General features: G+C 39.8%; 1 protein-coding gene across 7 annotated transcripts in view; it reads right to left on the reverse strand.

Moving 5' to 3' along the window:
* Positions 1-17,239, reverse strand: part of atosb (atos homolog b) — a 126,267-nt gene that overhangs the window by 11,827 nt on the left and 97,201 nt on the right. For all 7 annotated transcript variants that reach the window (XM_072252476.1, XM_072252477.1, XM_072252471.1 and 4 more), the window contains 3 exons: positions 8,671-9,710; positions 5,286-5,344; positions 3,895-3,994 (listed from right to left, as the gene is read on the reverse strand). In XM_072252476.1, coding sequence (XP_072108577.1) covers positions 3,895-3,994; positions 5,286-5,344; positions 8,671-9,705 — 1,194 coding nt within the window. In that variant the 5' untranslated portion in view covers positions 9,706-9,710. The remainder of the gene's footprint in view (positions 1-3,894; positions 3,995-5,285; positions 5,345-8,670; positions 9,711-17,239) is intronic.

Consider the following 17,239-nt stretch of genomic DNA (forward strand, 5'->3'; position numbering starts at 1 on the left):
GTGCGATAATCTTAGGCACCCTAGGCACATGTGCCTAAGATTTTTGCACAGTAGTATAGGTGCTGCTCATCAAGTTTACACTGTGGTTTGCCCACAGGATAGTAAACATTTTGAAATAATCAGAGTCTTACTCAGAGGATTTCACATCAAGGTTGACAGATTAAAAAAACGAAAACCAATCTTTCCGTTTTGTGACCTTATCTCAGTGGTAGGGAGGCTTTAAGGGAGAGGATGTAAAGTGTATACAGAATGTAAAGTAAGTAAAGTGACTCAGATGAGAATGTAGGTGGCATGATTAATAAGGCTGCAGATGACACAAAAATTAGTGAAGTTGCAGATAACAAGGATTGTTGTTCAAGGATACAGTGGGACATGGATCAGCTCTTGAGTTGGAGTGGTGGCAAATGGAATTTAATCCAGACACATACAAAGTCTGCACACTTTGAGGTCAAATTTTGTAGGATGTCTAGAGTAAATGGCAGGGCCATTAGAAGTATTGATGCATAGAGAGACTTTTGTGTGCAAGTCCATAGCTCCCCAAAAGCTATATACCGTGTGATAAAGGAGTGTTTTGCTTTCATAGGCTGAGTTAGAATACAACTACTGGGATGTCACATTGCAACTATACAGAACATTGGATAGACCACACTTTAGAGAACTGGGTACAGTTCTGGTTCCCATGTCACTGGAAGAATTTCACCAAAATGTTGCATGGAATAGAGGGCTGTAGCTATACGGAGAGATTGGATTGGTTGGATTTATTCTCACTGAAATCTGGGAGCGGTACCCTTATAGAGATTTATGAAGAGCGTAGAAAGGATAGATACTATTCTCAGGACAAAGGAGAGTAGAACTAGAGAGCATATATTTAAAGTTAATGGAGAGAAATTTGAGAGATCTCGGAGGTAAGGGTGTTGAATAGATAGAATGACCTGCCAGAGCAGAGAGAAGCATATACAGTTACAATGTTTGAGGGTTTGGACAGGTACTTGGATAGGAAAGGTGCAGAAGGACACTGGCCTAGTGCGGGCAAATTGGATTAGCACAAGTACCATCACAATTAGTGTGAACAAGGTGAACAGAAAGGACATGTTTCTGCGCCATATACAGTGGCATGCAAAAGTTTGGGCACCCCTGATCAAAATTTCTGTTACTCTGAATAGCTAAGCCAGTAAAAGATGAACTAAAAGGCATAACGTTAAAGTTAAAGATGATACATTTCTTTAATATTTTAAGCAAGAAAACTTTTATTTCCATCTTTTACAATTTCAAAATAACAAAAAAAGAAAAGGGCCCGAAGCAAAAGTTTGGGCACCCTGCGTGGCAGTACTTAGTAACACCCCCTTTGGCAAGTATCACAGCTTGTAAATGCTTTTTATAGCCAACTAAGAGTCTTTCAATTCTTGTTTGGTGGATTTTCGCCCATTCTTCCTCGCAAAAGGCTTCTAGTTCTGCGAGATTCTTGGGCCGTCTTGCATGCGTTGCTCTTTTGAGGTCTATCCACAGATTCTCGATGATGCTTAGGTCAGGGGACTGTGAGGGCCATGGCAAAACCTTCAGCTTGCGCCTCTTGAGGTAGTCCATTGTGGATTTTGAGATGTGTTTAGGTTCATTATCCTGTTGTAGAAGCCATCCTCTTTTCATCTTCGGCTGCTTTTTTTTTTTAAACAGACTGTGTGATGTTTGCTTCCAGAGTTTGCTGGTATTGAATTCATACTTCACTCTACCAGTAAGTGTTCCCCGTGCCACTGGCTGCAACACAAGCCCAAAGCATGATTGATCCACCCCCATGCTTAACTGTTGGAGAGAGGTTCTTTTCATGAAATTCTGCACCCTTTTTTTCTCCAAACATACTTTTGCTCATTGCGGCCAAAAAGTTCTATTTTAACTTCATCAGTCCACAGGACTTGTTTCCAAAGTGCATCAGGCTTGTTTAGATGTTCCTTTGAACCTTTTGAATAGAACTTTTTGGCTAAAAGATGTAAATAAAAAAGTTTTCTTGCTTAAAATATTAAAGAAATGTGTCATCTTTAACTTTATGCCTTTTGGAAATCAGTTCATCTTTTACTCGCTTAGTTATTCACAGTAACAGAAATTTTGATCTGGGTGCTCAAACTTATGTATGTCACTGTATATATGGTGTGTGTCAGTACTGGAAAATTCTGATGAAAACACTTCATTCGGTAAAGTTAGCTTCATTCCCCTAATTTCTTCCCCACCCCCACACAGATATTATCAATCTGCAATCTATTTTCAGCATTTGTTTTACCCTTTCATTTCTAATGTTTTCTTCTCAGAGTATAGGAACCAGGATCCCTTGTCAAAGGGATCATTATGATCTTCATTTAGTACTTAGAAAAGTGAAGGCGTTTTACTTCATATTTAGTCTGGGTAGACAGGTTTAGAAATATTTTCTAATTTATTGTCTCTTATGGGGATGGAAATTTCATTTTTCTTCCCACAGAGCTGAATTAATTGAAACATTGTCAAAGATCGGATTAAAATTGAGATACAAGAGACTGCAAGATTGGAACTCAACTCTTGTTATTTCACAGCACAGCTGTCAGGTAGATATGTGCACAAGCCAAGTGTTGGTCAGGTAAGGTTGCATTGTAACCGAGCTGTTTCACAGACTGAGAGATTTCTTCACAGCTTGCACTCTGCGACTTGGCAACTTTCACATATTTAACTCAGACTCAGCTTATATATTATTCTGAGTGAAATAGCAGCCAATCAGAGCAAGAATAGGCAGCAACACCTCTGCCACAATTATTTTAAACACTGGCACTCCACAAAGGTGTGCCCTCTGCCCCCTGCTCTATTCCCTATATAATCATGACTATATGGCCAGATTCTGCTCTAACTCCATCTACAAATTTGTCTTCATCTCAAATAACAATGAGTCAGAGTGGAGCAAGCAGATTGAGCACTTCGCGACATGGTGTCACGACAGCAACCCTAATGTCAGCAAAAACAAAAGAGCTGGTCATTGGAACCAGAAAGGGAGGTGCCTACATCAACGGTGTTGTTGAGAGCTTCAGGTTCCTAGGACTGTACATCAGCAATAGTCTTTCATGGTCCAACCATGTAAACCCACATCCAAGAACACCTCTACTTTCTCAGGTGGTATAAAAAAAAATTGGTATGTCCCATTGACCCTTAGCAATTTTTGATGTACCACAGAAAGCATCCTATCTGGTTGCATAAAGTTCACCATAAATTCATTATCAGATATATTACTACATACTACCTTGATATTCATATGAGATTCACATGCATAACAGCTTGCATTGGCCACTGCTCTATCTGCAACTGCAAGAAGCGGCAGGAAATTGTGGACACAGCTCAGCACATAATGGAAACTAGCCTCACCTCCATAGATTCTGTTTATATTTCTTGATGTCTCAATGAGGCATCCAGCATAATCAAAGATCTCACCCACCCCGGACATCCTTTTTTCTCCCGTCTTTTATTGGGTAGAGGATACAAAGCCTGAAAGCATGCATCATCAGGCTCAAGGAGAGCTTCTGCCCCACTGTCATAAGACAGTTCCCTTGTCTGATAAAATGGACTCTTGACCTCAGCCTACTGCGTTATGATCCAACAACTTATTGTCTATCTGCACTGCACCTTTCCAGTAGCTATTTTACTCTTTATTCTGTATTATAGTTTTACCTTATACTGCCTCAATGCACTGTAGAACGATTTGATCTATTCGAATAGTATGCAAGATATGCAGTCACTGCATCTCTATGTGCATGTGACAATAATAAACCAATACTGATTCGATTCAGTAGATGGATAAAACACATTTCTTGCTATGTTAATTACAACATAGGAAGCAGAGCAAAATCAAACTCATTTTCTGATGCAAGTCATGTTCTGCAATCATACCTCAAAATTTCCAAGCAAAGAACGACTAACAGAAAAACTTGTGTTGTTTCTTGATGAAAACTTATTGGATTCTCCTGTAAGTGCACTCCTTAGGTGTCTCCTGTAGAGCAAATAAGTATCATGTCTTTATACTTTAAAAAAATAATTTCAGTTACAGAATAGTATTATTTAAAGCATTTGTATATCTAATGTCATAACGCGTCCCCATTTATTTAAATAAAAACAAAACAGAATTAATGGAACAATGAAATTTATCTTCATCTCTTCACTTTTGAAGCTTCTTATTCTAACCACTCTGGATTGTTTGAATATGTCCAGCAGACTTCACTGACTGCTAGCATGATAAAAATCAATAATGTACATTGGAAAGCTTTGAAACATAAAGCAAAAGGGGAACCTGTGGTCATCTTCTGGAGTTGGAGAATTCAAAAGCTACTGATGAATTTAGCAATGTGACCTACTGGTAATTTTTCTGCTTTTAAGCAAAACTGATTTGCACTGATTAATACAAGCAAATGCTTTCATCACCTACTTTGTATGTTCCTCTTTGTCATTCAAATAAAGTACCCAGCTGATTGTTTTCTGGCTTTGTCTCATTGGGAGTTTCATTAGGCACCTTAGAAATAAGATGGCAGTTGTGAAGTCAGATACAAAGCCGGGAATTGAAAGGATAGAGAAACTATTATTTGCTTTTTTGGGGAATCCAAGACCAAATGAAAATAGCCCTAAAATTAGGAACAAAGGTTTTAACATGGGAACTTAGAGAACTGTTTCAGAAGTTTCAAACTCCCTTATATGGACAGCAATCAGAGGTAATCAATATTAATTTTATATAGAACTTCTATCATTTTTGTGAACCAAAGTTAAGGAATAGGGAAAAGGACAGTTGTATTTTTTTAATGATGAAACAGAATATATAAAAGGCTTATTCCTTTTACTATCTGGTCAAATAGCTGAACAAAAACAAGAAATATGATACAATTGACTTTTAAAATCATGCATGGTGAGAAGATCGGAAAATGGCTGATGAATGATATACGATTTTTAAGTCTTAGAAATTAACGATGTACTTCAGAATCCGGTCTTCTAAATAGCAAATCTAAAAACATAATGATCAAACAAATAACAGGGAACTAAATTAAAGCTGATTCATTCATTAATTGGAATTAAATAAATCACCCGATGCCAACATGACAAAGATCACTTACTACATTTCTGGGGAACATTTTTAAAGTACAATAACTAAATATTGCTAATGGTATTTCTTGCAAACTCCTTTCAGTGGAACTGGGCATGAAAACAGGGAGACTGTGACTTCTAGTGCAATTTTCATTCTTCTAGCAAAGCACAAGGTGAAATTCAGAATACCTAATTTCATATCAACTACTTACGATTTCAGACGCAATCCATTCTTTAACCTTCTGGCAGCACTGATGCAGTCAGAAGAATTCTAATGAAAAAGCACATACAGGCATTAACAGGCACCTATTGCAGTTTTGCTCCAAATGTTACAGGAGGATAATTGAGTCACCTTTCACGGAAAGAAAGGATGATCAATAATAGAAGTACATGAGCTGTGCTAAAGAGCACCGAGTTTGGAAATGTTTAAATTCACAGAGACATTAAGGAGTCGCACATTAATAGCCATTGATTTGGAGTTGGTCTTTTACTGATACATATATTTATTATTTTCTCCACTCAGGTTTAAGACTTCAGAAATCCCGTCTCTCAGGAATAACAGGCAGTTTTTACAAAGTATGACACATAACAAGCTTCACAAGAAATAAGACTAGTAATTTGGATAATTATATTAATGACACATATAAAAACAAATTACAAGTGTCTATCAAACATCAAAAAGTAGCTTCCTGTCAGCAATACACATTCAGGCAATTTCTAGGGATAAAGCGGTTAAATCATAGTACTAAGATACTCGAGGATGGTCAAAGTAACGAATTTTGTTTAATCATCTTCAGTTAGCTGACTCAAGGGACCAACAGGCAGCTGTTGAAGTCAAGTCTTTATGTTTATTTAAAGCAGAGGTGGATAGATTTTTAGAGTGGTCAGGGCATGAAGGGATACGGGGAGAAGGCAGGAATTTGGGGTTGAGAGGGAAAATGGACCAGCCATGTTTAAATGGCTGAGCTGACTTGATGGGCCAAATGGCTTAATTCTGCTCCTATATCTTATAGATCTGTGATACAGAAAACAATACTTGATTTGTTTTTGGTATTTTTTAAAAACAATCTAAAATGTGGTCTTGCTGAAACCATTTTAGCCAAAGTTTTCATTACTCGTGACTAGTAAACCAAACGGATTTAAATGACAAATTTCAAAATTGTTGTGAAAGAGATTAGCTCTTTTAGAACACAAAAAAACACACATCTATTTAATTATTTGAACTTAAATTCACAATCTGTCAAATAAGGATTCCAATTCATGTCCCTAAATCAAAGATCAAGAACTCTGGCTTCCAGTTCAGCAACTTGTAACCAATGTTCCATTTCTTTATCTGTCAATTAAAGACTGTTTAAGCACAAATGACAACACTAACATTACTTGATGAGTTTAAGCAAATATAACTTAAAAGAACTGATCTTCATCACTTATTCAAAAATGCATTTCATGCCGAAGAGTATTTCTATTGAAGGATAACGCACAGAGGTTTAACATACACCTGAGGACAAGGAGCGAGCTAGTGAAGGGGCGTAACATATGCTGGAGATGGCAAGACCACTCGGAAATCAATAATGCACTTTACAGGGGCATTAGAGAAAAACAATGATGGAACTGAGTACAGGTGGCAGTCTTTGGTATTTACTGGGTCCTTAAAACAGTTGTCCAATTTAACCTATGCTCTAAATTTTGTAATAACCCTGTTGTATCATATTGCCTTTCAAATTTTTCTTCAGAATCTAGTTCTATCACATTTCAGATCAAGTATTCCAACTTTTAACAACCCTCTGAACGAATTGCTATTCATTACCTTTCCTATTTTTTCCCATTTATTTAAAATTGAATTTATTAAAATTAATTGAAAAAGGGCCCAGAGGATCATCAGGGACTCCAGCCACCCCAACCACAAACTGTTTCAGCTGCTTCCATCTGGCAAATAGTACCACACCATTAGCCAGGACCTACAGGCTATGGGACAGCTTCTTTCACCAGGCTATCAGATTTATTAATACATATTGATCTGATTGCACAGCTGACTGTACATTGTATATGACTGTACATGTATACAAAACAAATATGTATACAATCTGAGTGTTTGGGTAATATCCTTGCACATTTTCCTTCCTTATTGCTTGTACACATCGACGGAGAGGCAACATAAAGATTTTTAACTCTCTCATGTTGTGAGATGGTTGTAAGAATATAAAATTTTGATTCTAATTCTAAAATGAAGGTGGATTTTTGTTGCAACAGACTCCAATGAAACATGGCGCCCCAAAATATTTAACAATTAGAAAGTAATTAGGATTTTGAATGAAAAATAAAAAGAATGGCATTTGGAATAAAGGCATGGAAAGTTATGCACTTTACTTCACAGAAACAGAAAATAGCATGGCCATGAAGCAAAGTGGACAATAAGCAGTAGGTTATGGAAGAGAACATTGAGTTGAACTGTATCATCTTTTAAAAAAAAAGTCAGGTAAAAGAAAAGTAAAAATCTAAAATGACATGATCTTTATCTGACTGCAGACTTTAAACAAATTAGGTAATGTAACCAAAAGTAATAACACAATCATGTTTTGGAGTGGGATATGGATGGGGGGGGAGGGGGTGGTGATTCAGTCTTCCTACAAGCTGAAAAAAATCTAGTTAACAAATGCAGCTGGGGAGCTTATTGAATGCATTCAGGGCTGGTTTTCTAAGCAATCTATCAAGGAATAATTTTAAATCTCAATTTGTTTAATGAGACAGGATTAATTATCAATCTCATTATGATAATTTTTTTATCAAGCAGATCTCCTCTGATGCAATCAGAGTTTGGTTTGCAACTATTTACAATCTAGATGAGAAACTTGAGGATGTAATGTTTCCAACTCTGCAGAGACGTTAAAGCTTGGAGGAATGTATGCTCTTTCACCAGGCCATCAGGTTTATCAATATGTATTGATCCGATTGCATAGCTGACTGTATATTGTACATGTATACAGAACAATATGTATACAATCTGAGTGTTTGGGTAATATCCTCAGTGTTTGGGTAAAGTCTCAGAAAGACGACAGATGTAATGGTTGGTGCATAAATTGTATTTATTGTGGGGAAAATTTTGATACAATAGGAAGATTTTTTTAAAATGAGAAATTTGTACTTCTGCAGTGATATTTGTTCAACTGGTTTTTCTTGTTAGATATCATTCATCAGTTAATGAGTTCATTCCAGTTTTGCTGCAATTCAAGTGACTGCTGCCATAACAACTGAACATTTCTGTCAAGGAAAATCTATGTGGATTCAGTTTTAGAATTCTATGCTGCTTGGTTTTGGTAATATAATTTACTGATGTGGCCCATATATCAAGTAGATAGTGCTTTGATAAATCCAGGCAACCAATACCCAGATCAAGAAAAGAGAACCAAAGAAAATTATGTGCTAAAGTTGCATTTCTTCACTTGGGAATGACATTTTTGCCAAAACCAAAGAATGAATAGGGCTTTATTTGCAGATTATGCTATAAGCATTTGCGGACCATTAACTCATGCACTTAAATACAAGTTCCATTAAAAATACAATAGCTCGTCTAATAATGAAATATTAGTCAGTACAAACCTTGGCTGCATCTCTTGAGGATGGAAGTAAGTGATTCCAGAAAGGTGCTGCTTTGGCATCAGTACTTCTGCAAGAAACTGGGATGGAATTAGTTAACTGAATCCTACATTTCTTTGCAACAGAGGGGGTTTCGTCTCCTAAGCACAAATCTTTCCCTAATGCATTTGTTGGTGATAGCAGCTTTCGTTTTGCTGTACATCTAACAGAGATTGTACTTGAGTGTCCTAAAGAGGAAGGTGTTTTTTCAGATGATAGCAGTCCAGTGTTGGTAATAGGCTGAACCTCTTTCTCGGAGGTTGGTGTCATTGGCACCAGTTTATTTCTAGGTGTGCCTGTCTCACCATCTTCGATCAAAATACTGTCTTGGAAGTCTTTATGTTCAATAACATGCAAACCACTGTGACAAAAATGTTGTGCAGAACCATGCACAATTGGTTCTTCATCATGGAAGCTAACATCTTGTTGATCCGTATAGTCAACTGCCTTTTCTATGTTTTTTTCAGAAAGACTATCATCAACTCCACAATGAGATGCATTTAAATTTTCAGTCAACGTGGCAGAATTTTTGCAATGCAGGTGAATTCTTTTCTGATTGAGTTCAAGTTCAAGATCTGGATGAAGTTCAGTTACACTTCTTTTAATACTCCGTTTGCAATTTTTCTGTTCCAAGCTATTTGAAGAGTTAGAAAGGTGAGAAAATATTGAAAGCTGATACACTTTTTGAATTCTAACCTCGTTCTCACTATACCCTGCCAAAATTCCTCTTTCAGGGATGACATCACTAGAGTCCAAGCGATAGTCGCTCATTGGTGTATCTTGGAAGCTCCCATCTGCATGGCTTGTAGCCTGCCGAGACAAGTTGTTGGACTGCTCTTTCTGAGAAGTCTCCAGATGCATGTGCCTCATGGACTGTCGTATCTTACACCACAAAAACTTTGAAATCCGAGGACAGAAAAAAATATTTAGTTTGCAATGGTCTGAGTAATTCCTCATGAAGTTGAACCAATGGTACTTCTTATGATTTCCCTCTGACATAGCATCTGAAAAAGAAAATTGCATAGTAGCATTTAATTAATAGATAATATTCACAATTAAAACACAATATAGTAACTTTACTTTGAGCATTTCCATGAGCATAAGCATTTATGGTGGGGTATCCGCTTTTGGATCCTACAGGTTACAACTAGGGAAACTCAAGGAGATGCACAAGGTTAATTAAAAAATAAGTATTAAATGGATCCTTGATGGTTTTCATGGATGTGGTGGGTCAAAGGGCCTGTTCTGGAGCTGCTCCGGCCTATGGTCAGGCCACACTTAGATCCCCTCCAGTTCGCCTACCAGCCCCGACTAGGAGTTGAGGATGCCATCGTCTTCCTGCTGAACTGTGTCTACACCCACCTGGACAAGCCAGCGAGCACTGTGGGGGTCATGTTTTTTGACTTCTCCAGTGCGTTCAACACCATCTGCCCTGCTCTGCTGGGGGAGAAGCTGACAGCGATGCAGGTGGATGCTTCCCTGGTATCATGGATTCTTGATTACCTGACTGGCAGACCACAGTATGTGTGCTTGCAACACTGTGTGTCCGACAGAGTGATCAGCAGCACTGGGGCTCCACAGGGGACTGTCTTGTCTCCCTTTCTCTTCACCATTTACACCTCGGACTTCAACTACTGCACAGAGTCTTGTCACCTTCAGAAGTTTTCGGATGACTCTGCCATAGTTGGATGCATCAGCAAGGGAAATGAGGCTGAGTACAGGGCTACGGTAGGAAACTTTGTCACGTGGTGTTAGCAGAATTATCTGCAGCTTACTGTGAAAAAAACCAAGGAGCTGGTGGTAGACCTGAGGAGAGCTAAGGTACCAGTGACCCCTGTTTCCATCCAGGGGGTCAGTGTGGACATGGTGGAGGATTACAAATACCTGGGGATACAAATTGACAATAAACTGGACTGGTCAAAGAACACTGAGGCTGTCTACAAGAAGGCCAGAGCTGTCGCTATTTCCTGAGGAGACTGAGGTCCTTTAACATCTGCTGGACGATGCTGAGGACGTTCTACGAGTTTGTGGTGGCCAGTGCTATCATGTTTGCTGTTGTGTGCTGGGGCAGCAGGCTGAGGGTGGCAGACACCAACAGAATCAACAAACTCATTCGTAAGGCCAGTGATGTTGTGGGGATGGAACTGGACTCTCTCACGGTGGTGTCTGAAAAGAGGATGCTGTCTAAGTTGCATGCCATCTTGGTCAATGTCTCCCATCCACTACATAGTGTACTGGGTTGGCACAGGAGTACATTCAGCCAGAGACTCATTCCACCGAGATGCAGCACTGAGTGTCATAGGAAGTCATTCCTGCCTGTGGCCATCAAACTTTACAACTCCTCCCTTGGAGGGTCAGACACCCTGAGCCAATAGGCTGGTCCTGGACTTACTTCATAATTTACTGGCATAACTTACATATTACTATTTAACTATTTAGGGTTCTATTGTTATTTATTATTTATGGTGCAACTGTAACAAAAACCAATTTCCCCTGGGATCAATAAAGTATGACTATGACTATACTATGACTACTCCCTGATGTATGACTATAATTACACACCTGCCACAGGTTTCAAGTATATATTCACTTGAATGGAGATTGTTGGACTGTCATGAAAAAGGCAACAAGTTTGTGAGTAGACACACATAAAAGTTGCTGGTGAACTCAGCAGGTCAGGCAGCATCTCTAGGAAGAGGTACAGTTGACGTTTCGGGCTGAGACCCTTCGTCAGTACTAACTGAAAGAAGAGTTAGTAAGAGATTTGAAAGCGGGAGGGGGAGGGGGAGGGGGAGGGGGTTGATCCAAAAAGATAGGAGAAGACAGGAGGGGGAGGGATGGAGCCAAGAGCTGGACAGTTGATTGGCAAAAGGGATATGAGAGGATAAGGAACGGGAGGCCTAGAGAGAAGGAAAGGGGGAGGGAGGGAAGACCAGAGGATGGGTAAGGAGTATAGTGAGAGGGACAGAGGGAGAAAAAGGGGAGAGAGAGAGAGAGAAGGAAAATATATATCGGATGGGGTACAAGGAGGAGGTGGGACATTAGCGGAAGTTAGAGAAGTCAATGTTCATGCCATCAGGTTGGAGGCTACCCAGATGGAATATAAGGTGTTGTTCCTCCAACCTGAGTGTGGCTTCATCTTTACAGTAGAGAAGGCCATGGATAGACATATTAGAATGTGAATGGGACGTGGAATTAAAATGTGTGGCCACTGGGAGATCCCGCTTTCTCTAGCGGAAAGAGCATAAGTGTTCAGCAAAATGGTCTCCCAGTCTGCGTTGGGTCTCGCCAATATATAGAAGGCTGTATCAGGAGCTCCCCCCTCATACCTCATCTGTTATTTATTTATTATTATTTTTTATATATATATTCTCTCTCTCTCTCTTCTTTTTCTCCCTCTGTCCCTCTAATTATACTCCTTGCCCATCCTCTGGTCTTCCCCCACCCCCACTTTCCTTCTCCCTAGGCCTCCCGTCCCATTATTCTCTCATATCCCTTTTGCCAATCAACTGTCCAGCTCTTGGCTCTATCCCTTCCCCTCCTGTCTTCTCCTATCATTTTGGATCTCCCCCTCCCACTTTCAAACCTCTTACCATCTCTTCTTTCAGTTAGTACTGATGAAGGGTCTCGGCCCGAAATGTCGACTGTACCTCTTCCTACAGATGCTGCCTGACCTGCTGCGTTCACCAGCAACTTTTATGTGTGTTGCTTGAAATTCCAGCATCCGCAGATTTCCTTGTGTTTGCCTTTTTAAAGTTTGTGAGTAGAGCTTGTTTCAGCCCACTAAGGTAACCTGAGTACATGTTCAACATCCTGCTGCAACTTCAGCCATGACACCAGTCCTCACTGAGGTATCAGAAGTGGAAAGAGTGAGCACTTTCAAGTTCCCAGGTGTCAACATCTCTTTCCACTTCTGATCCTTTATTGTGTCCCTTGACCTCCCCTTCCTTAAGTCTAAAATCAATTTCTTGGTCTTACTGATGTTGAGTGCAATGTTTTTGTTGTGAAACCACTCAACCAGCTGATCTCTTTCCTGCTTGCCTCCTTGTCTCCACTTGAAGTTCTGCCAACAATAGTTGTGGGTGTAGAGTTGAGTGGAACAGAGCACTGGGCTGAGTACATATCCTTGTGGTGTGCCACTGTTTATTGTCAGCAAGGAGGAAATATTATTTCCAATCTGCACCGACTGGGGTCTCCTGGTGAGGAAGTCAAGGATCCAATGGCAGAGAAAAGTACAGAGGCCCAGGTTTTGGGCAATTTGATTAGAACTGAGGGTACATGATAGTGTTGAATGCTGAGCTGTCGTCAATAAACAGCAGCCTGATACAAGTATTACTATTACCCAGGTGATCCAATGCCAAGTGGAGAGCCAGTGAGATTGCATCCGCTGTAGCCCTATTGTGGTGATGGACAAATTACAGCGGGTCCAGGTCCTTGTTTAGGCAGGAGTAGATTCTAGCCATGACCAACCTCTCAAAGCACAGTAAATGTGAGGGCCACTGACCCTTCTCTTCTCGGACACTGCAAACACTGCAGCAGTGAGAGACTGAAGTTGTGCTTGAACACTCCTGCTAGTTGGTTGGTACTGGTTTTTAGAGCCCTATCAAATACACCATCAGAGCTGATGCCTTGCGAGGCTTCACCCTCATGAAAGATACTCTGATGTTGGCCTCTAAGACAGATCACAAGATGCTGCGGGGATTTGCACAGGTGTAGTTTTATTATCCCTTTCAAAGCATGCATAAAAAGTGTTGAGCTCATTAGGGAGTGAAGCATCCCTGCCATTCCTACACAGCAAAACTGAACATCAGGAAGCAATGGTCTGCAAACCCTGCCAAAGTTGCTGTGCATCTGATTCTGTCTCTAACCTCAATTATTTTTTTATTTTCCTCCCCCCCCCCCCCCCCCCCACCACTCTTAGGATAGTTTTCCATAGTTCATAGCTCATAGCTGGACTTGTAGTTCTGGATCACTTGTCTTGAATGCCTCAACCGACTATGAATCTCTTGGTTCATCCATGTGTTTCCTTTTAATTTTCTTATTGTAATTCACAGCTTTTTTTTGTATTATGTATTACAAAATACAGTGGGACAAAACAACAAATTCCATGATGTATGCCAGTGATATTAAACTCGATTCTGATTCCGATATCCCTTAATACTTTTTTTTTTTTTTTTTTTTGCGTACACTCAGAGTTAGACAGCTCCAGTCAAGCACCTATCCAACAAGGCAAAAATTACTCAAGTACTTCCAGTCAATAAAACCAATAAAAATAGGAAAATGCCATTCTGGTTAATTATTATCCAAACATCTCTCAACTACCAACAAGTTGATGTAATAATCTGATGGCAGCGAAATGGTGAAATGTGTACACAACATTGTCAAACAGAGCTTGCCCACCAATAACCTACTCAATGTTTGATTTGGAATTCACTCAAACATCTCAGTCCGCAGACTCCGAAAGCTACTTTGACTATTTCATTCCCCCCACTGCTACCCCCCCAGTTTTGAAGAACTATTTCTCACTTTTTGTTTGCAATAAGGCTTCCTGTTTTCCCATTTGCAGTTTCCTCTTCACCATAGTTGGCAATGATCTCAATTACATCTTCTTTTTCTCACCACTTCTCTACCCAATCTGAACAAGCATGATTTACTTCCACACCTTCCAATATATTCAGTGAAATATCTGTAATTTCTTCTGCCTTCAAGGTGATGACACAATCAACAAATCTTCCTCTCCTAACACAACATTCCAAAGGACTGTTTTCCCACTGTGATATTCTTCTTCATTCTTCCATCTCCAACAATAATACATCCTCTTCTTACAGCATTTCCTCATGAAAATGCAGCAGACGCCACACCCATCTTTTTACCTCTTTGATGACCAGAGCCCAAACATACTTTCCAGATGAAGCAGTGATTTACTTTCATTTCTTCCAAGTTATTAACTGCAGTTTGTGTTAATGAAATGGTGTTATCAGCAGTGTGCTTGGCAAAGCGGTTATGTTTTGTTCAGTCCACAAGAGCGACCCAGAACCTCTGGTTACCTACCATCTCTCTTCCAAAGCACTTTGATTTGTCTCTAACCTTCTACACTGCTCCAAAGCTTCAAGAAACAGAACTTCATCTTGCAACTTGGCACATCCCAGCTTTAAAAGCTCAACATTAACTTCAAAATCAGAAAAAAAAATTAGATAATCTGCCAAGTCTTCTATTCACTTTTCATGCATTATTCATTTGCCCCTCTTCCTTACGGCATTTGGGATTTCTTTCATTTTCTCCTTCCTTCACCTTCTCCAGACATAGATTATATTATTTACTAGCTTTTGCCACCCTCTTTTAGCTTGCAGCATCAACAATTGCGTAATTGAGTTCCTCCTGGTCTCTAAATTATTTCTAACATTTCCGAGTTCTGATTGATCATTGATCTCAACTACTAATTGCTTTTCTCTTTCCCATAAATGCTGTGCGTATCCAACATTCTCCATTCAGCATGAGAATTGCTCTAAAATATGATATTGTTGTTTCAGAACTCAATTAATTCCACCTGCTGAAAATAACTACATTTGACATCAGGGCAACATTGGGCATAGCCCAATGCAAGAAGTATCGTAGGAAAGGCGGATGATAGTGCTGAAGTTGAGGTAGCTGACTCAGAGACAATGTGTGGTAAGGAGAGGCTGTTGATGGGCCAAAATTGCAGTCAAGTGGATGAGTTGTAGTGTAAACAGCGGAGAAAGTTGAAAAGGGTGAATACAGGACTGAAGGTATGGACTAAGTTACACTGTAGCACAGTGCTGTAGGCATCACTGCATCATGGCTGAAAGAAGATTATAGCTGGAAGCTCGATGTCCAAAGATACACATTACATCAAAAGGACAGGCAAGAATGCAATAAGGGGGTGGTGTTGTTCTGTTGATAAAACATGATATCAAGTCATTAGAAAGAGGTGACATAGGGTCAGAAGGTGTTGAATTATTCTGGATAGAGCTAAGGAACTGCAATGATAAAAAAGACCCTGATGGGAGTTGCGCACAGACCCCTAAACAGTAGTAAGGATGTGGCCTACAAATTACATGAAGTGTAAAAGAGAGGTAAGAGTAGATATTGGACCACAGGAAAATGATGTTGGGTTGGTAGAAATGGGGAACAAGGAAACGGCAGATGAACTGAATAAGTATTTTGCATCAGTCTTCACTGTGGAAGACACTAGCAGTATGGTGGAAGTTCCAGGTGTCAGGTGTCATGAAGTGTGTGAAGTTGCGTTGCCATTACTAGAGAGAAGGCTCTTGGGAAACTAAAAGGTCTGAAGGTAGATAGGTCACCTGGACCAGATGGGGTACACCCCAGAGTTCTGAAAGAGGTGGCTGAAGAGGTTGTGGAGGTATCAGTAATGATCTTTCAAGAATCACTAGATTCTGGAATAGTTCCAGAATACTGGAAAATTGCAAGTATCACACCACTCTTCAAGAAGGGAGAGAGGCAGAAGAAAGGAAACTATAGGCCAGTTAGTCTGACCTCAATGGTTGTGTAGATGTTGGAGTTGATTATTAAAGGAGAGGTCTCAGAGAACTTGGAGGCACATGATAAAATAGGCCTTAGCATGCTTTCCTCAAGAGAAAATCTTCCCTAATAAATCTGTTGGAACTATTTGAAGAAATAACAGGCAGGATAGACAAAGGAGAATTGGTTGATGTTGTGTACTTGGATTTTCAGAAGGCCTTTGACAAGATGCCACATGAGGCTGCTTAGCAAGGTACGAGCCCATGGTATTACAGGAAATATTCCAGCACAGATAAAGCAGTGGTTGGCTGCCACTGACTAGTGGTGTTCCACAGGGGTCTGTGTCGGCAATGATTCTTTTTATGTTTTATGTCAATTTGGCTGATGGAATTGATGACTTTCTTGCAAAGTTTTCAGATGATATGAAGATAGGTGGAGGGATAGGTAGTTCTGAGGAAGCAGAGAGGCTACAAAAGGATTTAGACAGATTAGGAGAAGAAGAATACAGCGCAGGGAAATGTATGGTCATGCACTTTGGGAGATGAAATGAAAGGATTGACTATTTTCTAAATGGAGAAAAAAAAACAAAAAAAAGGTGCAAAGGGACTTCAGAATCCTTGTGCAGGATTCTGTAAAGGTTAATTTGCAGGTCGAGTCTTTGGTAAGGAAGGCAAATGTGAAGTTATCATTAATTTCAAGTGGACTAGAATATAAAAACAAGGATAGAATGTTGAGATTTTATAAAGCATTGGTGAGGCCTCACTTGGGAGTACTGTGAACAATTTTGGGCCCATCATTTTAGAAAGGACATGCTGAAACTGGAAATAGTTTATAGGGGGTTTAAGAAAATGATTCCAGGATTGAATGGCTTGTCACATGAAGAGGGTTTGATGGCTCTCGGCCTATATTCACTGGAATTCAGAAGAACGGGGGCAATCTCATTGAAATCTATCAAATATTGAAAGGCCTGAATACAATGGCAATGGAGAGGACATTTCCAATAGTGGGGGAGTCCAGGACCAGATGGCAC

This window comes from Mobula birostris, chromosome 3 (assembly GCF_030028105.1).
Source record: "Mobula birostris isolate sMobBir1 chromosome 3, sMobBir1.hap1, whole genome shotgun sequence".
Lineage (NCBI taxonomy): Eukaryota > Metazoa > Chordata > Chondrichthyes > Myliobatiformes > Myliobatidae > Mobula > Mobula birostris.